This window comes from Rattus norvegicus, chromosome X (genome assembly GCF_021556685.1).
Source record: "Rattus norvegicus strain SHRSP/BbbUtx chromosome X, alternate assembly SHRSP_T2T, whole genome shotgun sequence".
Lineage (NCBI taxonomy): Eukaryota > Metazoa > Chordata > Mammalia > Rodentia > Muridae > Rattus > Rattus norvegicus.
This window is the reverse complement of record NC_141554.1, coordinates 31,129,064-31,156,124: the sequence shown is the minus strand read 5'-3', so window position 1 is coordinate 31,156,124 and position 27,061 is coordinate 31,129,064. Positions and strand designations below refer to the sequence as shown.

At 40.1% G+C, this 27,061-nt stretch overlaps 1 protein-coding gene across 2 annotated transcripts in view; it reads right to left on the bottom strand.

The window, feature by feature from the left end:
• Positions 1 to 1,288: 1,288 nt before the first annotated feature.
• Clcn4 (Cl-/H+ antiporter 4) overlaps positions 1,289 to 27,061 on the bottom strand; it is a 63,956-nt gene continuing 38,183 nt past the window's right edge. For both annotated transcript variants that reach the window (XM_087600620.1, NM_022198.2), the window contains exons 7-13: positions 23,545 to 23,751; positions 23,350 to 23,430; positions 21,734 to 22,279; positions 18,677 to 18,863; positions 17,170 to 17,568; positions 11,107 to 11,323; positions 1,289 to 3,176 (exon numbers count right to left, since the gene is read on the bottom strand). In XM_087600620.1, coding sequence (XP_087456746.1) covers positions 3,086 to 3,176; positions 11,107 to 11,323; positions 17,170 to 17,568; positions 18,677 to 18,863; positions 21,734 to 22,279; positions 23,350 to 23,430; positions 23,545 to 23,751 — 1,728 coding nt within the window. In that variant the 3' untranslated portion in view covers positions 1,289 to 3,085. The remainder of the gene's footprint in view (positions 3,177 to 11,106; positions 11,324 to 17,169; positions 17,569 to 18,676; positions 18,864 to 21,733; positions 22,280 to 23,349; positions 23,431 to 23,544; positions 23,752 to 27,061) is intronic.

The following is a 27,061-nucleotide window of genomic DNA, read 5'->3' as shown; positions in this document are numbered from 1 at the left end:
TTTGGTCCTGGAAAGAGGAAGGAATATATTTGGAAAGATATTTATTCACCTTTTTGTCCCAGTTCTTAACAGACCACCAAATGAATGGGAACTCTATATTGGGATACAAAGTTCCTAACTAAGTGGTTTCATAAAGATGAGAAAAGGCAGGGCAGTGTGTTCCTGGTGGGCAGATGATTCAATGGCAAATGAATCCTTGAGAGGATTCAGGATCCCTGGGAAGAAGGCAATCTCCACAGCACACTCCCAATCCTTGACCTTAACCTTCTGGTCTGACCACAGCTTTGATCCTCAACCCCACATTAGAGGATCGACTTGCAAATGAAAAGAAGCCTGACTTATTTCAATCCAGTCACACTTTCAATTATTTCCTTCAGTTCTGAGCATCTCCATGTGAGCACTAGGAGAAAGACACCATACTTTCAATTTCCCCCTCCTTGGTAACTTTGGCCCAGAGTAAACTTAGCCCCTTGTTTTCCTCCATGGACTCTGTTGTATTAGAGGGGGATTATCTGACTCTTTCTGGTTTTGCTGTCCTTTGGCTATTCTTCTAATGCCATCCATTGATTTGAAAGCTATTTCACACACACACACACACACACACACACACACACACACACACACACACACACACAAACCTGTGAGATTTAGGGTCTTGTGGATTATAGAAGGCCAGGCTATGACTAATACTCTCCTTCCATTACAGAGCAACTCTGAGGGGAGCCACCTGGACCAAAGAGGGGGACCACATGAAGTAATTTTTCACACTTTGAATTTATAGTCCAGGAGAACCCAGCTTCATTTACAAATGTTCCATGCAAAACCTACTAACAACCCTAAAATTAAGATCTACTACATAATAGTTCCATGCTCAAATGAGACAATGAACTTTATTCTTGAACAAAGGCTTAAAATTTCCTCTATTAACCTGGATATTTTCACACTGATATGTCTATTTAGTGCTATTTCAGAAGGAGTCAATTAGTTACAGAAACAAATACTTGAAACTATAATTTTCCACAGTTGTCAGCAGGGTCTGACTTAAAATATTTGCTCTCTAGAATATATAATTATTGAAACAATGAGAAAATTCACAGACACCCATTTGTAACTAGGACTGTAATCAAAATTAAGATTCCTATTAGACCTAAGAAGTAGACTCAGTTTAGGAATGAGTTTTCTCTCAAATGTGACAGAATGGGTAAGATGCAAAACAGTTATAAGGATGTTTGGAGAGATATTCAGAAGGGTTATCAGATGAGAGTAAAAAAGACACCAAAGACAATGGTAGGGACATGATGTTGGAATTTAATATGATAGATATCAATCCCCCTTCCCTATTAACAGAATTTAAATTTCATCCAGAAAGTAATATGTTTAGCTAAAATTTATCCTCCCTGTACAGATAGGAGGATGGGACAGATAATAGAATTCCAGCCAATGGTTTTATGCTGAGCATCTCTGGGAAAGGTATATGCATCATTTCATCTTTATACTTGCCTCTTCTTCCTTCTTCCCACACAGAAAGTAGATATCACACCTAGCATCTGGGTAACATTTTTACAACTATGAGGCAGTAAGCCAAAGGACAAAGAATAAGAAAAGTGAAAATGAAATACCAGAAGAATTTGGAACCCTGGCAATGTGTAGAGACAATCCTGGAATGGCTATGTCCCAGGTTTCTTACTTAGTGCACATGTCCCTGATGCAACAATACCTACAATAAGATTGAAAAGAAGGATGATGACTCAGTGAAAAGTGAGGGGCAAAGATGAAGTGAAATAGGAAATGACGCAAATCTTACACAAAACATGCAATGGCCCTGAAACACTAATCCCTTCCTTCAGAAAAGACAGATGTGTAGAATGTAGAGAATAAAAGTGACATTAAGTTCAAATAAAGAGACCTAGTGCCTCAATTGGCTGTATAAAATGGAACTCTGTCCTGTGCCATGATTGCTAGTTTGAAAGTACATGCTTAGGCATTAAAACTGGACATTTTATAGCCTACAGAAAAGAGAGTGGAACAGATTTAGAATCAATCTACTATTTCTCTTGCAGTCCACTTGGAGATGTTCCCACTGAGAATTCATACACCTCACTCTTATCATGGCTCTATCTGGAAGACATGAGAAGAAAGTTAAGTAGAAACACTGAGTAGCTGGTTTTGAGTATTGCACATGCTACCTGAAAACCAAAACACACTATAGCAATCTAGGAGCACACAGGCAATAATCCATGGAAGTGCTGGACTGATCAATACATCAAATGCACAAGTAACCATATAATAAGTAAAGTTGATGCTTTGGGGTTGCAAATCAGTGATGAGGCAGGTGTCCCCTCAAAGTAAAACTGTGTCCCCTTTTATAGAAGAAATGTCTGCATAGCACTACATGGTTCACAGTCCAGTAGTTTAGTCCAGTCTTGAGGTTTTCTGTAGAGAAGTCTTTCACTTCATATTCATTATGGTGGGCACCACTGATACTGGTTCAGACTGATAAAGAAACAAAACAATGGGTCTGAGAACAGAGGCAAGAAATGAGATAGTCACTAGTAGACCATCCATCAGGGCCTGCTTGTAGCTTTCACTGTATCCAACTTGAATTTTCTTTTCTCTTTCAACAAAGTAAGTGCAATATTTTCAGTATGATTCCATAACATAATAGCAAATGTTTAGGAACCAATATATAACAGCAGCATGCTAATACCCCTTTGTCTTTTGGACTCAAAGCATCATGTATACTTCCAAATTATGAATATCCACCTTGAGTGAGGTGCCAAAGGTTCTTGTGTTCCGTGTCTTCGTATAATTCATGGCATTCACACCCTCCCACATGCCCCCAAAGCAGTTAGTAAATTTATTAAGAAACGCAGCTTCTAACTCATAAGAGGTTAAAACTAGAAAATGCCTATTAATTTATGGTTTGTCTTTAAAAAATGTTTCATCCTTCTCCCCTTCCTTTCAAACAAGGCTTTCTGCTACTCTCAGTTGCCTGTTTTTTCATTAGGATCATAATGTATCATTTGGTTATTTCTTCAAAAATGACATAATTATCGGTCTTCTCAAAATAATTTCCATCTTATTGCTAATTAAACATGATGGATTCAGGGTCCTGGTTTGCCATCTGCGCCATGTGTCTCAGAACGTCTTTTTTTGTGATGATCCCAAGAAGCCTCCTGGAGTGAAAAAAAAAACAGAAAAAATAAGTTAGCCTAACAGAAGGGACAGGCAAAGTATCCTAGCTTCCCATATAGTTGAGCAATATAGAGTAAGCTTTAGCCAATGACCTGTGTGACAAGTAAGTACCTCTCTCAGGTCTTCTGTGCAATTCTCCTATGTTCCACTTTTCTCACCTGGTACCCTGAGACAAGAGAACCAGGGAAGGACTTTGATGTAGAGAAGACTGATTCATAACCCACTACATTCAAAGACACTGATCCCTGAATGACTGGGGAAGAGCCTGTACTTGCATAGGATGTAATAGGTGAGAAAAAAATAACTCCTTTCTTTCTGTTTCTTTGTTTCTTTGTTCTTTCTTTTTTCTTTGATTGTATGTATGTTTTGAGACAAAAATACAGCCTATATTTGAAACTCGTAGTTCAGGTTAGACTCAAACTTTTGGTCTTTCTGCCTCAATAGCCCAAGTACTAGGATTCCACTAAGATTGCAAACTTTTTTGTTACATATGTTATGAAACTACAATGACTGACACAATGGTTTCAATTTTAAGATTGTAATCAATTTATAATTTATAAAGCTATTGTCACAATGTGACCACACTGTAAAAAGTCCAAGTATAAGGATTTTTCTTAGTATAAGAAATGAAGCCAGACATGGTAGTATACTCCCATTAATACTAGCACAAAGTAAGTAGAGGCAAGAGGAGTGCCATGTGTTTAGGGTTAGCCTGGCCTACGTAGGGAACAACAGGCAAGTCTGAGATACAAAGTAAGACTGCATAAAAACGCCAAAACACTCTACTTTTAATTTTATGTTACTGGATGGATAAAGTACAACATAAACTTCTGACCCAATATACACACCATCCCCTCTTCCAATTTTCCATCATTTTCAACTTATACAGAGTGTCAGTTTCTAGGGTCTGTGTCTGTATATCTGCTTGTCATCTGATTCATATTCTCTCTCTCTCTCTCTCTCTCTCTCTCTCTCTCTCTCTCTCTCTCTCTCTTTCTCTCTCTGTGTGTGTGTGTGTGTACACGCACATGCACACACAAATGTATATGTGTGGTGTATATACTTGTCTGTGTACATGTATGTGTCAAGGTCAGAGGTCATCTTATGAGTCTGTCTGCATTGTTAACCAACTTAATATTTTACACAGCCTTTCATTGAGTCTAGAGCCCATTGATAGACTGGAGGCAGAGAGCTTCAGAAATCCTGTTTTCTGATCCATGTACCTGCTAATACTGGGTTGCAGATATGCAATACCACAGAGCTTTTATGACAGTGTTGGAGAAACAAACTCATAATTGCACAGAAAGCACTTTACCTACTGCATCATGGACACAGTTCCCAGAGTTGTTTTTATAGGGTTATCTGAACTGTACAAACCAAGAGAGCATTGTTTAAAAGACTGGAATGTAAATATGGCTCCTTTGATGATACTGTACCCATATGAACATTCACACCAACTTAGTCCTTAATTCTTTTATTGGACATTTAATAACAATCTGTGGCACCAAATTGTGTTCCCTTGTTGAAGTGAATTTTTCTACAATCAGGATGTGAAAATTTCTTTGAAAAAAATCCATCATCAGGCAAGCGTAAAAATAATTGTTCACTCCTTCTCCATGACTTCGGAAAAAGGCAGCAGGGGAGGGTGTTCAGGAAGCAAGCCACAGCAGCCTCTCCTCAGAAATATGGAGCAATAAAAATGACAGGGCCTGTGTAAAGTGATAACATATAAAAAGTAGGAAAGCAAATTGCCATTTAGCTGAAGCTTAATTAAGTCAACTCATGTTGTACTACCTAGTACTTAGTATGAAGAATGTGAATGGGACCAAGGGTAGCCATGTTGACTACATATAGTGAACAAATTAAGCTATTTCTGACCACATCGAGCCTTAAGCAATATAGGAAATATGGTAACTTTCTGGTGTTAGTTTCTTCATCTGTAACATTAAGTGAGTAAACACTGTTCCCTCCCATTTGTGTCACAGGAACATCTTCAAGAGGAAGGAAAACAGACAGAGGGCCCTATAAAAGCATGCTGGATAATAACTGGAGAATGGTTGCTTGAATAGGGATAGAGTCAGGAACTGTGACTATAAGTCAAGCTGCTTGGGGCTCCTTGATTTTGGACACACACACAAACACCCACATGCTCATGCATGTGCCTGGTGCTGTGTGTGTGTATGTGTGCGTGTATGTGTCCATGCATGTGTGAGTGTGTGTGTGTGTGTGTGTGTGTGTGTGTGTGTGTGTGTGTACATGAATGCTCATAATCCTCCTGATCCTCCTGTCTCAGGTTCCTGCATATTGGGATTACCAAGCATAGGCCACCACACTCATCAAAATATATGTTTACAATGACTCACAATACAGTTAAATTGAACTGAAGCTGTTTCATGGAACAAAAATGGCGCTCTACCCAATCTGCCAAGCTTAGTTGCTGTCTTGGCATCACTCAGTCTGTACTGCTGTTACAAAATGCCACAGATGTGGTGGTTGAATGAAAGTGTAAGATCAAGGTGTCAGCAAGGCCAGTTTCCCTAAGTCTTATTTCCTAGGATGGCAGATAGGCACTACTATGCTCCTGCTGTGTCTTCATATGGCCTCCTCTCTGTATAGATACTTTTTGGGTTCTTCCTCTTTTTTAAGCCCTGCTGGGTTAAGGATATACCCAAATAATCTCATTTAACTTTATGGTTCAGTGCATCCCCCAGCCCTAACAGCCATATATTAGGGTTGGAGCTTCACCATACGAATTTAGAGTAAGTCAATTCAGTCTTTACCAGGATTCCACCTGTCTGTGTTGGGCAGCTGTGATAAAGCAATTTCCTCTGAATGTTTCCCTTTCTACATCATGTGAAATTCTAGCTTGTACAATGTATAGACCTGAATTAAGTGAACTTAGTGTTTTCCCCATATATTTGTCCAATTTTCAAACAACCGGAAGGAACTAAACATTGCCAGTGTTCTTGAAATGAAACGCTAGCTTCTTTCAAGAAAACATCCTTAAGTGTGACCACTGACAAGGGAAATGAGGCACTCTAGGCTTCTCACATAGGAATGGGCCTGAGTTCAATTAGTAACTCCTGAAAATACTCTTTTCCAATTGGATTTGTCTTAGCTGCTTGGGGATCAACTGCCACAATAAGAGACCCTGTATTCATCCAATGAGGGGTCATGATTTTCTCAGTGGCACTATTACCCAATATTTGGTGAATCACTATGCTTCAGTAGAAATAGTTCTCTGCTTGGGATTAGGTATAGTTTGTTCTCATTCTTCTGATACTAACTTCAAGGGTACAGACATAGCAAAGGGATTTGATTCCAGGAGAGGTCACCATCTAAAGCCAAAGGGGAGTATTCAATGAGCATCCCTCCTACAGCTATTTTTCTGTACCACGTAAAGGCTTTACTCATGACTTCTTCACTTTGATACTAGTAGTAGTTGGGCCGTTCTTTGTTGGGAGTGCCCTGTCCTGGACATTACCCAGATTCTAACTGCTATTTGTCCCAACCTGTCCCATCCCCAACCATGACAAACAAAACTTCCTCAGATACTACAAAATGTTATCCCTCTTGAGAACCATTGCCCAGACTGAAAGGGAGGAAGAGAAGGGCTAAATTAATTAAATGAGTGACCACATGATTAAGCAACCCCACTCCGAGTTACCTAGCCAAGAAAACTAAAAACATGTCTGCTTCCCAACTATGACCAAGAACTAAATCTGAGCAGATCAGTTCACAGGGACAGAGTATTCATAGGTGATCTCAATGGTGCCAAGGGTCCCATAGCTGACCATCCTCAATATGTAAACAGTACTTCAGCTTAACCAACTCACTCATCTTCTGCACTGCATGTTTTACTTGAAAACACAGATCATGATGACTGCTTCTTAGACTACCTGTCTTGGATGATGCCACTTAAATTGGATTCTATCCATATTCTTGTTTGTGTTGATTAAGACTGAATGCCTCGATTCTTGATCTTAGAGCATAAGCCATTGGTGTTTTGTTCAGGAAATTTTCTCCAGTTCCCATGTGTTCGAGATGCTTCCCCACTTTTTCTTCTATTATTTTGAGTGTATCTGATTTGATCCACTTAGCCCTGCCAAGACTGAACACCCAGTGAACGTGATTGTTGGGGGGAAGGTGGTAATATGGAGAGGATAGGAAGGGGAAGCCCATATAGAAGGGGAGGGGGAGGGGTTAGGGGGATGTTGGCCCGGAAACTGGGAAGGGGAATAACAATTGAAATGTAAATAAGAAATACTCAATCTAATAAAGATAAAAAAACTGAATGCCTCACACATGATGCAAGGTAAGCCCTCTACAAGAGTCATGTCCCCAACCCTCTAAAGTTTATTATTTTTTTGAGATAGGGTATCAGTAAATTACCCAAGCTGATCTTGAACTTACTCTGCAGACGAGGTAGCCTTGAACTTGCCATCTTCCTGCTTTAGCCTTCTGGGTACATTCAATTTCAGGCTGGAGCCACTTGGCCCAGAAGGCTTTTTACTTTTAACACTTTATATTTTGGTGTTGGAGCTGGGCATGGAACCCAGGGCCTTGTGTACATAATAAGTGATGTACCACAGGCTTCTATTTTAAAACCCTTTTTGGGCCTTCTCCAGGGCTCAACTGAAATGGATGTTCAGTAAGAACACTGACTGGTGGGGTTGAGGATTTAGCTCAGTGGTAGAGTGCTTGCCTAGCAAGCGCAAGGCCCTGGGTTTGGTCCTCAGCTCCGAAAAAAAAGAAAAAAAAGAAAAAAGAAAAGAACACTGACTGGTCCAGGACTCTTTGCTGAAAATAAGGCCACTATTATTTGCAAAGTGATAAAAATACACACACACACACACACACACACACACACACACACACACCTTTCATGTATCTATATAGTCTGGGCCATATTTTATTATTTTTAACCTAGTGATAGAATTTAATATACTCAAGATTGGTAACATGAGCCCATAGTCTCAGTTCTTGGGAGGCTGAGGCATTTAGATTACTTGAGAAACTCGGGGTCTGCCTGAGCAGTTTAGTGACATCAGTCGCTTTGCCAGCATTATCAACAACAGCAAAAACAACTAAAATAAAGTATTTATAGTCCTGGAAACCTCTTCATAAAGTTCTGTAACTATAAAATCTGCAAGTTAGATTGGTTCCAGCAGCACTGAGGAAATATAAGTTCTAGATCTGCCTTGGGTTTGAGCATAAATCATGCACTGATCTACAACAACAAAACATCAACCCAGAAGGAGGCAAAACTAAACACAGCAGGCTTCATTAGTGGCAGTAAATGTCCTATTTGATTTAAATGGAGTGTTTGAACTCCCAGCATCTTTAGGTAGCACTCCATGAAAATCCGGTGAATTACAAATGGCCAGATGTATGACAGAGGACCTAAAATGTAGACCAAAGCATCTGGGATCTTCTGAGACAGCTATGCTGCTCAGACCCCTATGGGGCACCTAACAAGGATAAGGGGACTCTGATACAATTACCCATATTTGTTTTCCCTTTCTAGAATGTTTGGTGGAAAATTTATCCGAATTTGACATTAGTACCTGAAGGCTTCTTAGATTCCAGCATTCTGGGTACAAAGCATCTCTGATCCTAATCTGTTTTTTATGAATATTCTGAACCCCAGGCCTAGAGATACCCTGCAGACAATCAGGTCAAGGGACAAGCTCAGACTCTCATCCACTAGAGCAGGGAAGGCACATGGCAATGGAATGTATCAAAACCATGAGCTGGCTTGAGCTGGGCCTGCCCTGGCTGAAAGCCCAAGGAGAAGATGAAAGGCCCCACAAACAAGAATCCTTTGCCAGCACTAACGTATCAGCATCTGTATTTGTTTAAAACATGTAGAGCCAGAGAATGAGGGAGAGTTGTTTTCTCTTAGAACATTCGGAGCCAATTTCAGCACCCAGATCTTCACAGGAAAACCTCATGGGGCTCCATGAGGTGTAAGTGGGCACTGGGGGCAGAATTTCCTGACTGAACTGGAAATTCCAATGATAACTGACATCAGACTATTTTAGCAGAAAGGAGAAACTGCTATACACTTGAGATGGCCTGGGCAATCATTGTGGTATTTACTCCATGCTGAAAACCCAAGTGCAGATAGATATTCATTTCAGTGGCTCTCAGAGTGTGATCCCCAGGAGCTTGTTAAAAACTCACTTTCTCAGACCTTACCCAAGACCTCAGGAACCAGAAATTCTGGAGTGGGAAACAAAAAATGGGTTTCACCTGGGGGTTCATCCTCTAGTGAGGGCATTCTGATGTATCTTCAAGTGTGAGAAAGCAGAGAGTACCACTAAATCTCATGGGCAGTTATGAATGAGAAACCTGTCCCACTAATTAGGTGTCCTGAAGGTTAAATCTACATGCTGAAAGCTTTCATTCTGTAACCCATGATTAACTCACCAGGAAGGACGCCAAATGAGCAAGATTCCTCACTTAGAAACAATAGTTAACCCTGGGTTCTTCTACTATGACACTAGTGTGATATTTTTTAAGCCAAACTTGTGGTTTTGTTGCAGAAAATGTGTTATGCAGTGTAGAATTTTTAGCAGCAGCATCATCCCCTATGCACTATGCAACCAATTCCTCAGGTTGTGACATCCAAAATTGTCCCCAGATCCAACAGAATAAAAACACCATTGGTTAGGACTACTGGATACTATGATGTGTTGACTCTAGAATAGTAGACTGTGTTAAGATAGTTCAGCCTCTGGATTCTACAGAGGCCTGAACTATGTCGGATATCAAAGGCTATATAACATCTCTTATCTCCAACCTCTAACCTAGGGAGTACAGCAGATAGATGACCATGGCTTCTAGCATGTTTCTTTATCCAGTTTTTTGAGAATATGGAACTTGAGCCATACATCTGAACCTGAAGAATAGCATCATCACAGCAACACAGGCATTATCCTAGCAATTTGATATTTGTTTTGTTGATTTCCTGGGCTGTAACAACAAAAAGCAAAGTTTCAGAGATGATGCCATTAGGCTACCAAATTCCTCAGTATACTGTTTGTGTAATAAGGTATCATTTAAAAAAATGTACACTGATATTTTAGGCAACTGTCTGAGAATAACATAGATGTGGTATTTACTTTAGATAATAACATCCATGATAGAGTAGGTAAACAAAGAAAAGTTGTCCCCAGCTAAACCCAACATACACACACACACACACACACACACACACACTGATCATCACCCACATGCTGTCCTCATGTGAGAATTAGGAGCCACACCTATCCAGCTTGTTGTGATGAATTCCCATTCTCCCCCTTTACTGTTTCACACTATCTCTAGAATGACAGCTCTTCAGATGACCACCTTACAGTCAGTTCTTTTCCAAGAGAAAATAAACTATTCATTTCCATATTTGTGTATTTCCCAATGATTCATCCAGTATAAAATATACAAACTTACTGTGTGTTTTAAGTTCCCATCCTTTTAAAATGATAAATCACTGATAAAGATTTGGAGTATTGTGCACCCAGTTCTATTTTCCCCATAACTTCTTCTGGATGCTTCTTTTGGCATACTACTATGATTTTGAGTGGCATTTATGTCACAGAATAGTAGAACTAACTGCACTTTCTCCCTAAGCCAAGTATCATATGGCAGAAGAAACAAGTTATTCTTTTATTCCCTTTGAATTAACCTTCAAACTGAACCCAGGCTAGCCTAGAAGTTTCTCCCTCTTCCCAGGCTCTGCTTAAAGTTCCCAAGCTTCTTATACTTTTCTTTCTCAATACATTCAGCTCAGTTAAGTGGTAACATCTGTCCAGGACTAGTCCATCCCAAGTGACCATGACCTTCCTTAAGGGCAGACACATTAGAGCTGGCCACACTGTGCATTCTATCTTCCCTTGACTGGATACTCACCCACTCCGTGTCACCAGGCATTGTCGGAGCCCCAGTTTCCGGAAAATGTCCACCACTGTCTCCATGGGGGTGTGGTCTGTGACAGTAAAAGGGCTCAGGTTCAGAATGCGCCTCAGCTTCAGTGGATGTGGGCTGTTGGCAGGCAGCTCAGGGGGCTCCTCTGTGAAGTACATGATGGAATTGCTCACGATGCCCTCTTGCCTCTGTCTGGCATTTTCTAGAAGAAGAGAATAATAAGCCACACACAAAAACCTTGTACTTCCCTACCCCCACCTGCCTGCATACAGCATCTCAGAATCTCAAAAAGGAGTTGAGAGGGCAAAAGGCACAGTCATAACAAGTATATTAGCCAAACATCTGTGGATCTGGCATCCCTCTCACATGCTCTGAGAGACCCTGCTGTGACCAGAAAGTTCACTGCCAACATTTTGCAAGATGGACCCCCACCAGCATGGCTCTATACAGATGTCCCCTGTTTTTCTCTAGACTCCAGAGCACCCCAAATGACCAAAGGTCCTCCATCCTCACTTTTATACCATCTCACCATGGGCTGAACTTTGCGAGAACAAGAAATCTCATTTCACTGCCCAGTAACCTTAGCACAACGGTTTGGGGTTTTTTTTAATTTTTTAATTTTTTATTTTTTATTTTTTTTACAAATGAGCTTACAAATGGCGTAAATGGCATTGTGAATCCTAAAGGAATGAGAATCCAATAAGACTTGCCTAGGCTCACAGCCCAGAAATGCAGCTCAATTCCAAATATGACCCTTGGGACTGAAGAAACAACCCTAGAAAAGCTGCATCCCCTCTACCTCTTGATTCTCCTCTCTTTAAAATGTGCCATTTCATAGATTTCACAAAGAAAGATAGTAAAACTGTTATGGTAGCAATTACTTCATTTCTGTCTGTAGGCAAGGTCATATGATGCTGAAGAAAAGTAGGGTAACCGGAATTCATTAGAGCTACAGCTTAATGTAGTGCTAGAAACCCAAGCTATTTTAAGTCACACATGAAATAAATCCATCGGTCTCAAGATATTTCTCCAAGGCCATTTTCCTGCTGTTGGAATTTTAATCTTCCTTTTAGTTCATGGGAAAAGGTTAGGGAAAATGTACATCAGGGCCTGCCTTAAAAAAGGAATGCCAGTTCCTATAGTACAGTTCTTAACCTTCTCAAAGACTACTATTCACCTACATTGTTCCTTCAAAAATAAAATTCTTACTGCTTCCTCTAAGACCATTTAGTGTAATAGAGTACTCTAATGGAATACTGGCATCATCTGGGTCAGGCTGAGTCTGAAAGCGAGGCTCTGTTGTAAAGAGGAAAGGCAGGCCTGCTGGGCAAGCGCCTGCACATTATAAGGGTCAGGTTGAATCTAGCTATGTCAAACTGGATGTGTTTCAGCCACAAGTACCTGGCATATGGCATGTTTTCAAGTGCAAATCCTGTACAATCCACACTACAGGCTACACACTGTGCTCTTGTCTCTTAATCCAAAGGTTTCTGTCTTAAAGCTCTCGGGCACAGAGGCCATATTCAGTACATACTTATTTGCTCATTTTCACAAGCCAAAGTAGTCTCTTAAAGTCCCATACAACAGGATTTCCATCCACTTCAACAATCAGATTGAACATCAGGATTGGATCAAACCATAACCATTAATCAAGAACTGATCACATGAGTGTGTCAAGCCTATCATAAAACCACCCAGCCCAGTTGGTGAAATAAACAGAAAATGCATGTTTCCTCACAATCTCCTGATACTGTTTGAAACCTACCAACTCAATGAAGTCTTGCTCGCCAGTGTATCCCTTGTATCCCTTGTGCCAAGACCATGTCAAAGCATGCAAGAGGCACATGACATTTTGTTAAAGATTTTCTTTCATTTGGATTTTGTGTGTGTGTGTGTGTGCGTGCGCGTGCGTGCACTTGTGAGGGCCAGAAGGGGCATTAGATATCCTAAAACTGGAGTTACAGGATGCTGCAAACCACCTGGCATGGGTGATGGGAATGGAACTTGAATCCTCTGGAAGAGCAGCAAATGCTCTTAGTTGCTAAATCATTTCTTCAGCCCCAACACAAAACGTTGTTGCCATATGCATGCGTGTATGCATGAATGGATAAGATCTACTAAATGACAGTGTATCTAGCTGTTTGTCATGTAGGATAGAGCCTATTTCATGGAGGAGGCATTAGAAAAGAATGCTCAAGAGCTATCTACCACCAAGCAAGGATTGTAAAAAGTAGCTGGGATCAGATGTTTCTTGCTATGCTCTGTAACAGTGGCTGATACTTTCAGAATGGCTCTCCTAAGTTACTTTGGAACTAAATTATAAAGATTTATATAAAGGTTTCAAACTCTGGAGAAGGAGATGCTATATCTGTTTTTCTGAGCCATATCTTGAACCACCAAACATATAGTTTTAAGACCTAAAAGACAGGAAGAGAATTCACTGAATGCTATGATGGCTGTTGTTCAACAATGGTGAGGAGGGTATCTTTTAATTTTTTTCCAATTTTTTCAATAACTTAGGAACATGTATTATTTTACTTTTAAAAAGTAATAAAAATAACTTCATTTTTAAATGCTTGAGTGTTCAAGCACTTAAATGTATCTTTCAATGTTTTAATGTAGACGGCTTCATCATAATATTGTAATAGACCTAGTCCTGGTAGACACAGCTCCTTTGAAAATGATGTATATTTTATGAGCACCTGCTAAGACTGTTCAACCTCATATTCCAGTTTCTAGTAGTAATAATGTCAGATGCAAGAGAGTAATTAATATGGTGTTGGTGACATGCATTTCACATATGTGATAGATGAAGAAAATTTTGAATTAGAAATAATCAAACATCTAATATGCCTGCGAGTGGCTTCAGAACAATCATTCTTAACTGGAAACAGTTTTGGCCCCATTCTCAGGGGAATTTAGTAATTTCTAGAAGCCCTTTTCATTGTTCCAAAATAGAAAAGGGGAGTGCCACTAGATTCTAATGGGGAGAGAACAAGGATGCTGTTCAACACCCTACAGTGTGCAGGACATCTCCAACCAGATCCAAATGTCAGCGGTATTAAGGTTACGAGCCTTTACTTTAGAGTAATTGTTTCCAGGGAAGCTATGGTCTATTATTCAGTTGGTTAAGAATGCTTCCATAAAACAAACACAATTAACAAGAAAGGTTAAAATGGAAAATTGGAAGCAACCACTCTCGGGCTAAGTAGCAGTATGACATGACTTAAACACTGCATAGAAGGAAAAGATTATTGTATAAGATACTACCTACCAAAGCATGGACAAATCTCACGCACACCATATATTTTAACACTTAGCAGAAAGTAATTAACCGTACTATTCCACATGATCCACTCCAATAATTAAGAGTGCTTTCAGACAGAAACCGCTACACTTACAGAGCCTATCTAGCAGATCTGATACCTATCTTCTCATTCTGTCCTGAATGTGGATCCTTTTATGCAAGCAAGCATTTTCCATATGCTGGAGAATCATTATTAAGTCACCCACTAAATGAAAAAAAAAATGAGTTCCCTTAATTCTTCTCCATAGCTCTTTAACTTTCCATTCCTTTAATCATCTCTGTGGTTTCCCACTGAGTCCTCTTGGAACCTGTACTTGCTTAATTGCAGAATCCAGGACTTGAAGAGCATGAGCCCTGCTGAGTACAGAAGAATCTTCATATTTGTAAAGAATAATGAGAGGGAAAAGACCCCTTACTAAACAAGGGCCGCAGTCATAAATGACTAATACCTCTGATTCCCGCAAGGTGGCGCTAACCATCACCCTCTAATATAAAGACCAGGGCTGCTCTCTGGAATTCCAGAGATGAATTAGGAATGACAAAACATAATAACACATATGTGTGAAAACATTATTATGAAATCCATTGCTTTGCTAACTTAACAAAGTTGGGTTTTGTTTTGTTTTTTTTTTTTTTTAGTTTTAGAAAAAAAGAAGAGAAACTAAAGTGTAAGCAAATCCTTATTTTTCTCAGTTTTCATTGTGTCTTCATGACAATTTTCTTGAATGTTCCTTGCAGTAGCCCTTAAAAGTGAACTGGCATGGGAAAGTTTCAGCAAACTGTTTAATGCCCTATCTCAATATTCACGCAAGAGCATATAATTCCTCAAATACAGGTCTTACATCCTACTACCAGAAAGTGGTGATCTTGCCATTTTCATAGCTTAGGAAAACAAGTTGTATGATTCCTTGGAGTAAAATACCCCTCACCTTTTCTGCAAGCCATGTAAATAGCAGCTTCTGCACTATTATGGGCCTAACTGAAAGCACAGAAATATGATTTACACTGCATGGTGCCTCTTCAGATATTCCAAACATAGCTTCTGAGAGGGCGCACACTTGCAGAGCTTCAATTTCTTCTCCAAAACGTTGAAGCCAATTACGACTTCCCACTTGATTACAGTAATAGAGTTAAGCAAAATTAATAAGCTGTCTCTTAGCAGGTGTGCCTTGAGCAGCACAATAGGTAATGGGCTCTGTGACATTTATTAGTTCAATTTCTAAACTAAACCTTTGCATAAAAGATTTAGGGGGATTGAATGCATTTTAAAGGCTGCTGATTCCATTATTATAAAACAAACCCAACCCTACTTAAACAACTTTTAAATGATCTCATTATTTCTAAGGCAACATTTATCCCTCAAGGCACCTCCCTATTCTAAGACAGGACCTATATAAAGAGAAACATTTCTGAGTGCTCACACAAGAATTTGCCATGGAACCTAAAATGTAAGCTGAAACTTTATTTTCAGGATGAGGTAACCATTAAAGTTAGAAAGCAGAGCTTATCTACACTAACATTTGGAAAGCTTTAGAGGAAGATATCTTAAATGTATTTTAAGATATTTAATATGGGAAAGGAGTTTAAAAATAGAAAAGGAAGTGCCTGGGGAACAAGAACAAAGGGCTAGAGGATAAACAGCAGTCTGGTGAAGATGTGTTAACAGTGAGGTAATCAGCAGTCATACAGGTGGAAGAAGGTCTCGTTGTTATACTGTAGGAATATTCTGGAAGATGTAGTGGAACATAACACTGTCCTATGGGAATAAAAGTTGTGTCAGAGGCTTGTCTCCCATATGATGTAGGAGTATTTCACAGATCATGGAGCAGGACTGCTGATGGGCATGGCCTGCTATTTGCCATGCATGGGAAGATGGGCTACAATGGTACTTGTACCTGCTCTATATTGAGATCAACAGGCTTTTGGTCCTCTGAAGCACAATATTTCTCCTTTCCTGGAGCTCTAACTACAACTAACCCAAGTCTAACTCTTGCTTTCCTTCCACTGCTGCCATCCCTTGCAAGACTGGCTTCCTTAGATAGCCTGTCTTTGGGACACCCTACATGTATATCATTCCCTTCTCTGCTGTCCAAAGAAAACTATGACAGCAGCAGCAAAAACAGCATTAGCATATACCCTAGCAAGAATAGAGCCCCAGTAGCTTACTGTACCGTACCCATAGCCACTGACTTCAAACCAGGAATTGAGTTTAAATCTTAACTCCTGACAATGTGAGTTGGAAGCAGAAAAACTGGCATGACTGGGAAGCTCAGAAGGAATATAGAGTCTCAAAACCCAGTGGGACAGTTAAATCAGAATTCGTATCTTGACCTGGTCCTAGATGACAAATCTGCTGAAACCAAAGCTTGGAAACCCCTTGTTTTTACATTTTTTATCATGAATTTTGTTTTTAAAGATCGAATACATAAATGCACTCTATTCATATCATCCTTGCACCTCCTTCTCCCCTTCCAACTTTTCCTATGTTTCCTCCCACATCCTCTAAACTTCATGTTCTCTTCTTCTGTAGTTATTATACATATGCACATACACACTAAGCGCATACAACCTATTGAATCCAAATTAATGTTGCTCATATGTGCACAAGTTGAGGACTGACCACTTAGACTTGACATGTCAAGGAAGTCCTCGACTTAAGGAACTCACATGCTGATCCTAGGGCTACAAAATCTACCATTAGTCTCTGAGGAAAATGTGAAAGCCTCCCTGTCCTTACTCACTTATAGCCAAGATTAGCTCCCGCCTCTGGGCAAAGCCTATGAGGCGCTCCGAATCTCTCGAGACCACCACAGGAAAGCCATTGTAGTCTGTCTCTTTTATGAGAGTCTCCACATCCTCCACAGTCATGCTGTCCTGGGTTAGTACTGACAAAGGTGGTTCTCCCCTGCGGGGCCGCATCACATCAGTGGCTAGGGTACGGTGAGTGAACTCATCCTTCACATCAAGAAATGGGTACCCATTCAGATGGATGTGGGCTTCATAAATCCCTTCTTTCCCAAAGGCATCAGCCACCCACTTGCTGGTAACAGCAGCTGCCATCAGGGGTACAATATATTCCAGACCTCCAGTCAGTTCAAACATGATGACTACCAGAGACACTGTCATCCTAGTCACTCCACCTGTAATAAAAAAAGACAGATTTAAAAGCCCAGCCTCAGTCCCCATGAATGTGTGGTTTACGCAAACAAGCTTACAGATCATAATTTTATCCCAAGCAGGTTCTCTAATGAGAACTTTTGGTCCTTCTCATACTTGTTCCGAAGAGTCAGTTCCACAAAATGACTGGGCTCAGGCTCTGTTAAACCCAGCTTTGCCATCAGGACCTGTATATTGCCTGACAGGGAGCTCCACTCCCATGAGGAACATGGGTTATATATTCACGCAGATACTGTGTCTGGCTCATTGATGAGTGAATTCTACCAGACTATCCAGACTTCTCACAATGCAAACATCTCAGAAGCCAAAGAATTTTAGAAATTTTAAAGAATATTAGATTGGACAGGGATCTAGCTTTTCCTAGGCATTCAAAGGCAATTCCAAAAAAATTCTACTCTAATAAACTTAAACCAGGATTTCTTAACCTTAATATGCAAGATATAAGATATCCACTATTAAGAAGGTCATATGCTTATAAGCTAAGCAGCCTCTGTGCCCTCTACCCACTACACCCAAGTGGCCCTTGTAGTTATGGTAAAGGAAAGTATCTCCAATATCATTTGTTGCAAAGCCATATTCTAGATCAGTGGTTCTAGACCTTCCTAATGCTATCACCCTTTAATGCACTTCCTCATGGTCTAGTGATCTCCAACCAGAAAATTATTTTATTGCTACTTCATAACTGTAATTTTGCTACTGTTATGAATTGTGGTATAAATATCTGTGTTTGCCCATGTTCTTACACAACCCTTGGGGTTTCAATCCACAGACTGAGGATCAGTGTTCTAGATGGTACATCTGTAAGATCAGCCTGGGTTTTTGAATGACTGGACAGAGGAGAACCTTCTCAAACGTGTGTGTGTGTGTGTGTGTGTGTGTGTGTGTGTGTTTGTGTGTGTGTGTGTGTGTGTGTGTGTGTGTGTGTGTGTTGAACAAGTCATGAGCTATCAAAACAGGAATTTACTTGTTACCAGAGTACAGTCTATACCTAGCCCAAGCAAAGCCAATGACCAAATCCCTCTTTCTTCTTATCTGATCTCTGCCCTCCTCCTTCCCCACCTATGGCTGTACCTAGACAGGCTGCAGCTCCCACCATCGCATAAAGCCCTGGTGTGACACAGTCCGCTCCAGGCCTGCACCAGTTCCTGAAGATGATCCAGTCATGATGATGGTAGGCCAGCTGCTCCACACCAATTCCCACCATCCGGCCTGCCATGGCTCCTACAGCCATACTGGGGATGAAGAGACCTGAGGGAATCTCGAAGAAGCATACAGAGAAAAGGCAGCCTGAGAAAAAAAGGCCCAGTTCACCCAGTCCCAGGAAGAGTAAGAGTCTCCCACCCCCACAACATTTGCATTTGGCTTAGTTCCTCACAGGAAACACAGCTCTTCAAAACAAGGAAGCTGGGGAAGGTGAGACAAATGATTTGACCCACACAGTCACTTAGGTGGTGGAGTCCACTGCAACTCAAAAAGAACAGTTTGACACTTTCATTTCCTCTTTTTCAAAGGCCAGCCCCTTCGCCTGCTGTGCATTAAATAATAAACTTGACTGGCGATAACATTCCAAGCCAGCATCTGCCACCTGAGCCTCTCACCACTTTCTTACCCCCCTAGCTGTGTCATTCTCACTGGCTTTGAAAATTAAATGTCAAAGCCACAGCATGAGAACGGATGAGAAGGGCCTTCATTTGCTCCCAGGTAAAATAAACTGAGTGCACTGCAACACATTGCTGTCTTAGATCCTCCAAAAGCTTTTCAAAGACTTAGTGCTCTCATCAAAGGCTGATGGCTGGACACCTATCAGGGGAGGAGAAAAATACCCCTTTCATGACGCAACTCATTTTCCAAGTAGCTTTCAGAATATTTTCCAAACATTTCAGGGGCAGCAAGAAAGCTGACTAATAGGTGTTGGTAGTGGTGAGTTTTCTACGTTTCTGAGTGAAAACGTATTTTGGTTTAGCTGGTGATCATATGTCTGCCTCAGAACTCTCTGACTCCCGAATTCACTGAGAATCCACAAGCTTGTCGATCTCACAGCAGCTGCTCTTCTCACCACCCCAGTAGCCATCAATCTGAGGATGAAAGCAGATCTTTAACTTCACTGAAGTGAAGAAGGCATCCTCTTGTGTAATTTCTAGAGTTCGGAATGATCTTGGAGAAACTCTTTCTGAATTTCCCTTGCTTCACAATTATTGAGTTTCCCTTAACTTCAAAGTAGGCCTTCCTTAGTAAACACTAAAGGGTACCGGTAGGGTAGCATCTTCCTGGAACACAAAGACAAACTCCTTTGATAAGTACTGAAGGATAAGAGTGAGTCATCTATTTAACGAGTTCTACCCATCTTGTGCCTCACAAAGTCGCCATTTCTGAGACTCTGTAAACAGATTTTGAATGTGCATGTTTTATGAAAATTCATTAAGCTGTGGTCAACTCTGTATGAATGGTATATTCTGATGTTTTTAAATAGAAATAACGGTACCATTCACAACAACTACGAGGCAAAACCAACCAAGCTGTCCATCGAAAGTTGACAGGATAAAGAAAATGTGGGGTCGGGGGCTGGAGAGATGGCCCAGCGGTTAAGAGCACTGACTGCTCTTCCAGACGTCCTGAGTTCAAATCCCAGCAACCACATGGTGTTTCACGACCACCTGTAATAGGATCCAATGCCCTCTTCTGGCATGTCTGAGGACAGCAACAGTGTACTCATATACATAAAATAAATAAATAAATCTTTAAAATATGTGGGATTTACATAGAATAAGATACTACTTAGCCAATAAAAGGAACAAAGTATTGGAACACGGTACACCATGGATGAATCTTGAAACCATGATGCTAAGTGAAAGATGCCAGGCACAAAAGGTCACATATCCCATTCCATGTATATGAAATGTCCAAAATAGGTAAATCCTCAGTGTCAGAAAACACATGAATGGCTGCAAAGTGTAGAGGATGGGAGGGTGAAGAATAACTATTAATACAGGGTCTTTGGGGGAATGAAAATATTCTGAATCTAAATAAGAAATTGCTACCCTATATACATAGATGTACATAAAGGGAATGAACTTTATACTTTAAAATGATAAACTTGGCTTGGCTAGGCATGGCACTAACATCTATAATCCCAGCATTTGAGAGGAGGTGGCTGGTGAATAACAAGTTCAGAGACAGCCTGATCTAAACAGTGAGATTGCTCTCAAGGAGAAAAATAAAGCAATAATAATTCCTCCATAACCTGGGAGATATGTATATCAGAGTTGGATTAAAACAGTACTTCAAACCAGAATGAAAGAACCTGTCTTCTCTCCAAAAATGGAAGCATGCATTATTATCCACAGCTCTCAAAAACATCAAAATAAAACATGTATGCAAATAGCCCATGCCATGAACCTAATTGAATTCAGACAGGGGAGCAATAACTCTGTATCCTCATGATGCTGATATAATATTCATGTTGCCTGGTAGATTCTCTGAATGCTGGCAGCTTTGCCTCTGTCTCCCCAGAGCCATGTGCCCTTCAAGGACAGCATTTTGCATTGAGCTCTGTGAGACTTCATATCTTTTCTTAGGATACAGATGATTCTCAAGGCCTCTCTACCTGCTATCACCTGCTCAGCAGCTAAACCTATATTTGTCTAAGACAATGGAATGACTTGATGCCCAGTCCTGTATCTCATAAATATCCCACAAATTTGGATGGACCAACTCATATGCAGATTCATTTGGATGGTCCAAGACATATACAGATTCTTCAACTAGAAAGTAGAAATAGCCAGGTATAATACCATGTGCATTTAATTACAGTTCTTAGGAGTCAAGAAATCTCTATGAGTTCAAGGCTAGTACGGTCTATATAGCAAGTTCTGCTTACATTGAGTTACACTGTGAGAGCCAGTATTTAAAAAAAAACACAATAATATAAAAAGAAAATGAAAATACAATCTCTACTTCATATGCTTGCTATCTAGAGAACTGTTTCCATTCAATTAAAAGAAAACAAAGCTCATGAGAACATTCAAGAAAGATCAGAATTTCTCTTCTTTGAATCATAATTTTATTTGGAAAATAATTTGCTGCACCCCAAAAAACATACACACTTCCCCTTCTTTCTGCTTCACTTACCTTCATGCCAAAGGTAAATATAGTAATGACTATTTTGAAGATCAGTGCCAAGGCCAGCTGCCACATGGCTGTGTAAACTCCAACCCCAGCTGGCCGGTCCGGAATGTCATCCACAGGCCGAGTCATGTTGGGGTCATTGATGTAGTCACAGAGCTGAGAAGACTCAAGAGCCCCACAATCATTGAATAGCTCAGATATGAGCTCACTGGTGCTCTGGCGAGTGTAGGGATTGGGATAAGCAATGATGGCAGTGATGGCTGTCACCACAATGACCTCCAACACTGGATACTTCCCCAGCCTGGTGGTTTTACGCCTCCTGCACCAGGCAATGTTGCAGCGTGTGAAGACGGTTCCCCACAAACCCCCAAAGACTCCAAGCAGGATGAAAGGGAAGAGTTCAGCCATGTACCAAGGTGTATGATACTCCACATAAAAGAGAACCAGGCGGCTATTTCCAAAGGGGTTGATGGAGCGCAGTGTGAAGGCAGCCACCAGGGCTGCAAAAAATGACCTCCACAAGGTTTTCAAGGGAAAGTAGTAACTGACCTGGGACAAAGAGAAAAATCACAGAATGAGCAGAGAAAGGACTGCTCAGATCCTTTCTCTTGGGTTAGAAGCTAACTGCAGGCACTTGGAATAAAAGACACAGTTTAATACCAAAAGTATATTCCACTCATGCTATCAGTATAGGTTTAGTTGTGATCAAAAAGACACATAAGTAAATTAATATCTAAACATAAACTCATAAACTGAGAGTACAACTTGGTAGTACAGTATTAATTTAGCAGTCATAAGATCCTGGGCTCATTCTCTAGTACTATAAAATTTAATATAACAAAAGTTGGACAGCTTTAATCAAAATAGGTTTCTGCTATGTTTTGAAGAAAATAAAAGGCTTGGGTATAGCTCAGAGATATAGCAAATGTTTAGTATGCTCCAGGTCCTGAGCATAAATGAGAAAACTTGGTATATGTACTCATAATACTATTCATGTCACAAAAGTCCTCCCAAACTCAATGATTCTTATTGTTTGAACCACAGAATTGATCAAGGACTAGAAAATTCTGGCTTACAAGTCAACTCTGACCCAGAAAATTTATATGGAAACAGAGTATTTATAATTATGAATAGTTAGGGTAATAAAAGTAACTACTTATAACCTGAAATATTCATTCAAAAATAGCATTCTTGTGACACATAAGAACTAAATAAAGGGGACATTTCAAAGCCCATAAAGGAAGTTTTCAGCCACATAGCCATGCCTACTCATGGATATTGCTGCAAGTACAGTCAAAGGGCACAATGCGCAGCTGATGACACCTACATAGTTACCTAACTTGATCTTTTCAGACAAAAAAGATTTCCTCACCCTTAGAATGATCCCTTAAGCTTCAAAACTGAGTTGGAAGCTCAGTTGATTGTGTTTCCACCCTAGAAATCTCTCCAAAGTCTTTAAATTGGCAATTTAGAAAACAGTATGTGAGAGCACATTTAACAGCAGAAACCATGTCCCTTAATTAACTGAGTTATGCTTATTCAATACTTCTATGCTCTATCAGCCACCCACATATTTCTGGCTACTCCAAACCAGGAAAGCCCATTCTGGCCCCTCTCACCTCCTCTAGACTGAAGAGTACACCTCCTATGGGAGCACCAAAGGCCACAGAGACACCAGCAGCAGCTGCAGCGGAAAGCACCTGCAAATCAAGATGTTGAAAGTGAGCTCTGTGGACTTTAGCATGAGTAGGATGAGGTAGAGACTCCAAGAAGCTATGTCCCCTGCCAGTGGAAGTGGTAGAGAACTGGCTCACCTCACGCCTCTTGCCTTCATTCTTGCTATACTTGGAGAAAAGGCTGCTAAAGAAGTTGCCACAGCAACATGCCACATGCACCAGTGGCCCCTCTTTCCCAAGACTCAGGCCAGAGGATACAACCAGCACGAGAGTGACAGTCTTGATTAGAAGAGTCCATTTCCCCAAGTAGCCCCTGATGATAAAGCCACTCAAAATAGTCTTTATCTGCAACAGAAGATGGAGAGTGAGGAAGAATGAATTATATTGGTCCAGGACTGGAAAAGAAATTGCAATGGCTAGATCATAGGGATGGAAGGCTATTTCACTTCCTGATTCGACTAGAATTTTGTACCAGCAGAAGTTTGTGTTTTATTACAGCAGCCCTATTCTCTATCCATGGAGACACAGACCTCCAGTGGATACCTGAAACCCAGATTATGTCAAACTGTACATATATATATAATATATATAAGTTTAATTTATAAATTAAACCCAGTAAAATATTAACACCAGTAATTAACAAAATAAAACATTTTTTAAAAAATAAAACAATTTTAACAACCAAGATATATTTTCTGCTTGTTTATCCAACTAATATTAATGCCTTTTGCATTTTAATTATACACATAAAATTTTTGCAATTTGGAGTACACATTGATTGGAATTACCAAAACAAAATCTTTTTGAGGTAGAGGTCTCATCCTTACCGGCCTGGAACTCAGTCTCACTACATAGCCCAGGCTAGCCTTGAACTTATGAGAAGGTGTGTACCACCATGCCCAGTCATAGACTTATTTCTTTAAAAGTAGATATTTTTAGAATACAGAATCCTGGATTTCACTATGATGTTTCCATGTGTATAGGTCATACACTTTATTCCTATTGTCTCATATTGGAAAGGAGTTTGAGAGCAAAGAGAACTACTATCTTGCTCCTTTGCAGACTTGCTTAATTTTGTCAATGCCAAAAACCATTTTATTCCTACAAGTGCATTTAAGTCTTAGCCTAGAGTTAAACCAGATGCAAATATCCAAGATGGACTTTGCATACTGAAGTCCACTTTCCCAAGTAGTTCAGTATTTGTCTACCTCTAACCTCTGCCACAATGGGCTAAGAAGACTGAATGTTTACCATAGAGCTAGCAACTTTCAAGCCCCTGGTTGGATTCATGAGATACTAGGTCAATTAATCAAATTCCTACCTAGTTTTCCCAATTGTATGCTATATTATGGAATAATGTTTTCCCTCGTCAGTGTCATTTACGTAACATAAAAATGTCTTCTTGTGGACTCTGCCAAGTAATACAACTTCTCAAACAGCAAACATAATGTTTCTCAACATCATCAGAATCACTTAGAGAACTAGAAAATATCAAGGAGCAGTTCTCTCTGCAGAGGTCTAATCAAGAACTAGCTTTCCCAACAGAGATCTAATGTAATTGCCCTGAGATGTAGCCAAGGCAAAGGGAATTTTACAGCCAGATGATTCTAAAATGCTCGGTTCCTGGAAAGAGTAACAAAACCTCTAACTTCTCAATCTTTAAGGGTCATGTTTTTACAATGTCTGCTTATACTGCTTATCAAGTCAATGTTGTTGATTTGGGGAGATTATGAATGGGCTAATCCTCAAATTTTAAAGGGCTGTGTACAGAACTTTTTCATCTCAGGATAATGATAGAGACCTCTTGTGTTTTAATGAGATAGGGTTAAAGGAGTGTCACACTATTTAGGCCAAACTGAACTGATTCTCCTGCCTCCACCTCACAAATGCTGAGATTACAGGTTGGCACCAATGTCACTCAGAAAATAGTCTGTCATTTCTCAATTTGAGGAGGAGAGGAAAAAGATGAGGAGAATAGAAAGGGAGAGGGAGATGGGGAGAGGGAAGGAGATACACACATACACATACACACACACACACACACACACACAGAGAGAGAGAGAGAGAGAGAGAGAGAGAGAGAGAGAGAGAGAGAGCTACCAGAAATATCTATGAGTTCTTTCTCACAGAACATATGAGGGCTGCAGTCAAACAGTAATTCTTGAACTAATATTTAACGAGTGGTGATTAAACTGTTTTAGTGGTAGTTGCCCTAATTGAGCCTGTGTTCTGGGACTCTCAGACCCCTGTATTGAAGGGATGTCTGATTATGCCTGCCCTAATCTAGCCCTTTTGTGTTGCCTCAAATAAGAATATCTATATTCTTTGTCACTTAGTTAATATGGATTTGTACCCCAGGGTACATTATAAAAGCATAATACCACTTAGAAAATCACAAGCATCTAAATTACCTGAGCCTTTGCCAGCAATGACATGTGGTGAATTGAACATTATAATAGGTATTTTGTAATCCTCTAAAATGATTTTATAAAATTGTCATGATCAAATTAGGAACCAGAAAAGGCAAATTAATTCCCAGGAGATGACCAAATCTAATTACTTCAATTTGAATTGATCGAGACTGAAGCAAACAGAACTTTAGAGAGACGTATTGCAGAAACTCTTAGAAGGTGGTGTTACCCTTAAGAACGAAGCTCTTTCTGATCGATCAGTAAATGTTTGTATGAATGCTCATATTTTGTAAAGAACAGAAATCAGTGATGGACAAGTTTTGAGAGGATGCAATTTCTTGTCCAGTTGGTAGTGAACAGTTGTGGCTTTTGGAATTGAGAACTTCAAGAGGAATTTAGGTCTCTCCAAACTCTGACATCCAAGAAAATGGGAGTGTTCATTTTTATGTTATTTGTGTGGATATGTGGTGTGTGGGTGCATTCACACAGTTGAACGCATCCACATATGCACATACAGAGACTAAAAGACGATGCTAGGTGTCTTCTGTATCATTCTCTACTTAGTCCTTGAGACAGGCTTTCTCACTAAACATGGCATTTAGTGCTTCAGGTAGGCTAGCTGGTCATTGAGTTCCTAGGATCTGCCCATCTCCATTCCATAATACTGGGGCTATAAAAACATGCAGCCATGCTTAACTTTTACTTGGGTGCTGAATATTCAAATTCAAGCCTTCATGCTTGCACAGTAAGCACTCTTACTTACCGAGACACTTCCTTTGCTGAAGTGTTCATTTTCAAATGTGCTCTACACAACTTATATAGTGCATTTATTATGCAGAAAAAAATCCAAATTAGCATCTTAAAATTTTAATAGTGGGTATGGTGATGCACATCTCAATCTCAGGCAGGACTCAGGAGGCACAGATACAATGATTGAGAAAGTTCAAGGTCAGCCTTGCTGGATTATAATTCCACACAGAGCTATATAGTGAGAACCTGACTTAAAGTGTTTCTAAAGTGAATTTTACCTAAAATAATCAGAATATTATGGAAGAAAATTCTTAGAAGGATGAGCAATTTTGAAAACCTGTTTTGATGGAGTTTGTAGCTCAACAGCAGAAAACATATTCACATTGTTTTATGATGCTGAGGATGAGACTGGCTCTGCTGTTGAGGTACAAACACAACATACTCTACTAGACCATATGACTCCAGTAAGACATAGTAGCTTTTCTAAGCAGCTC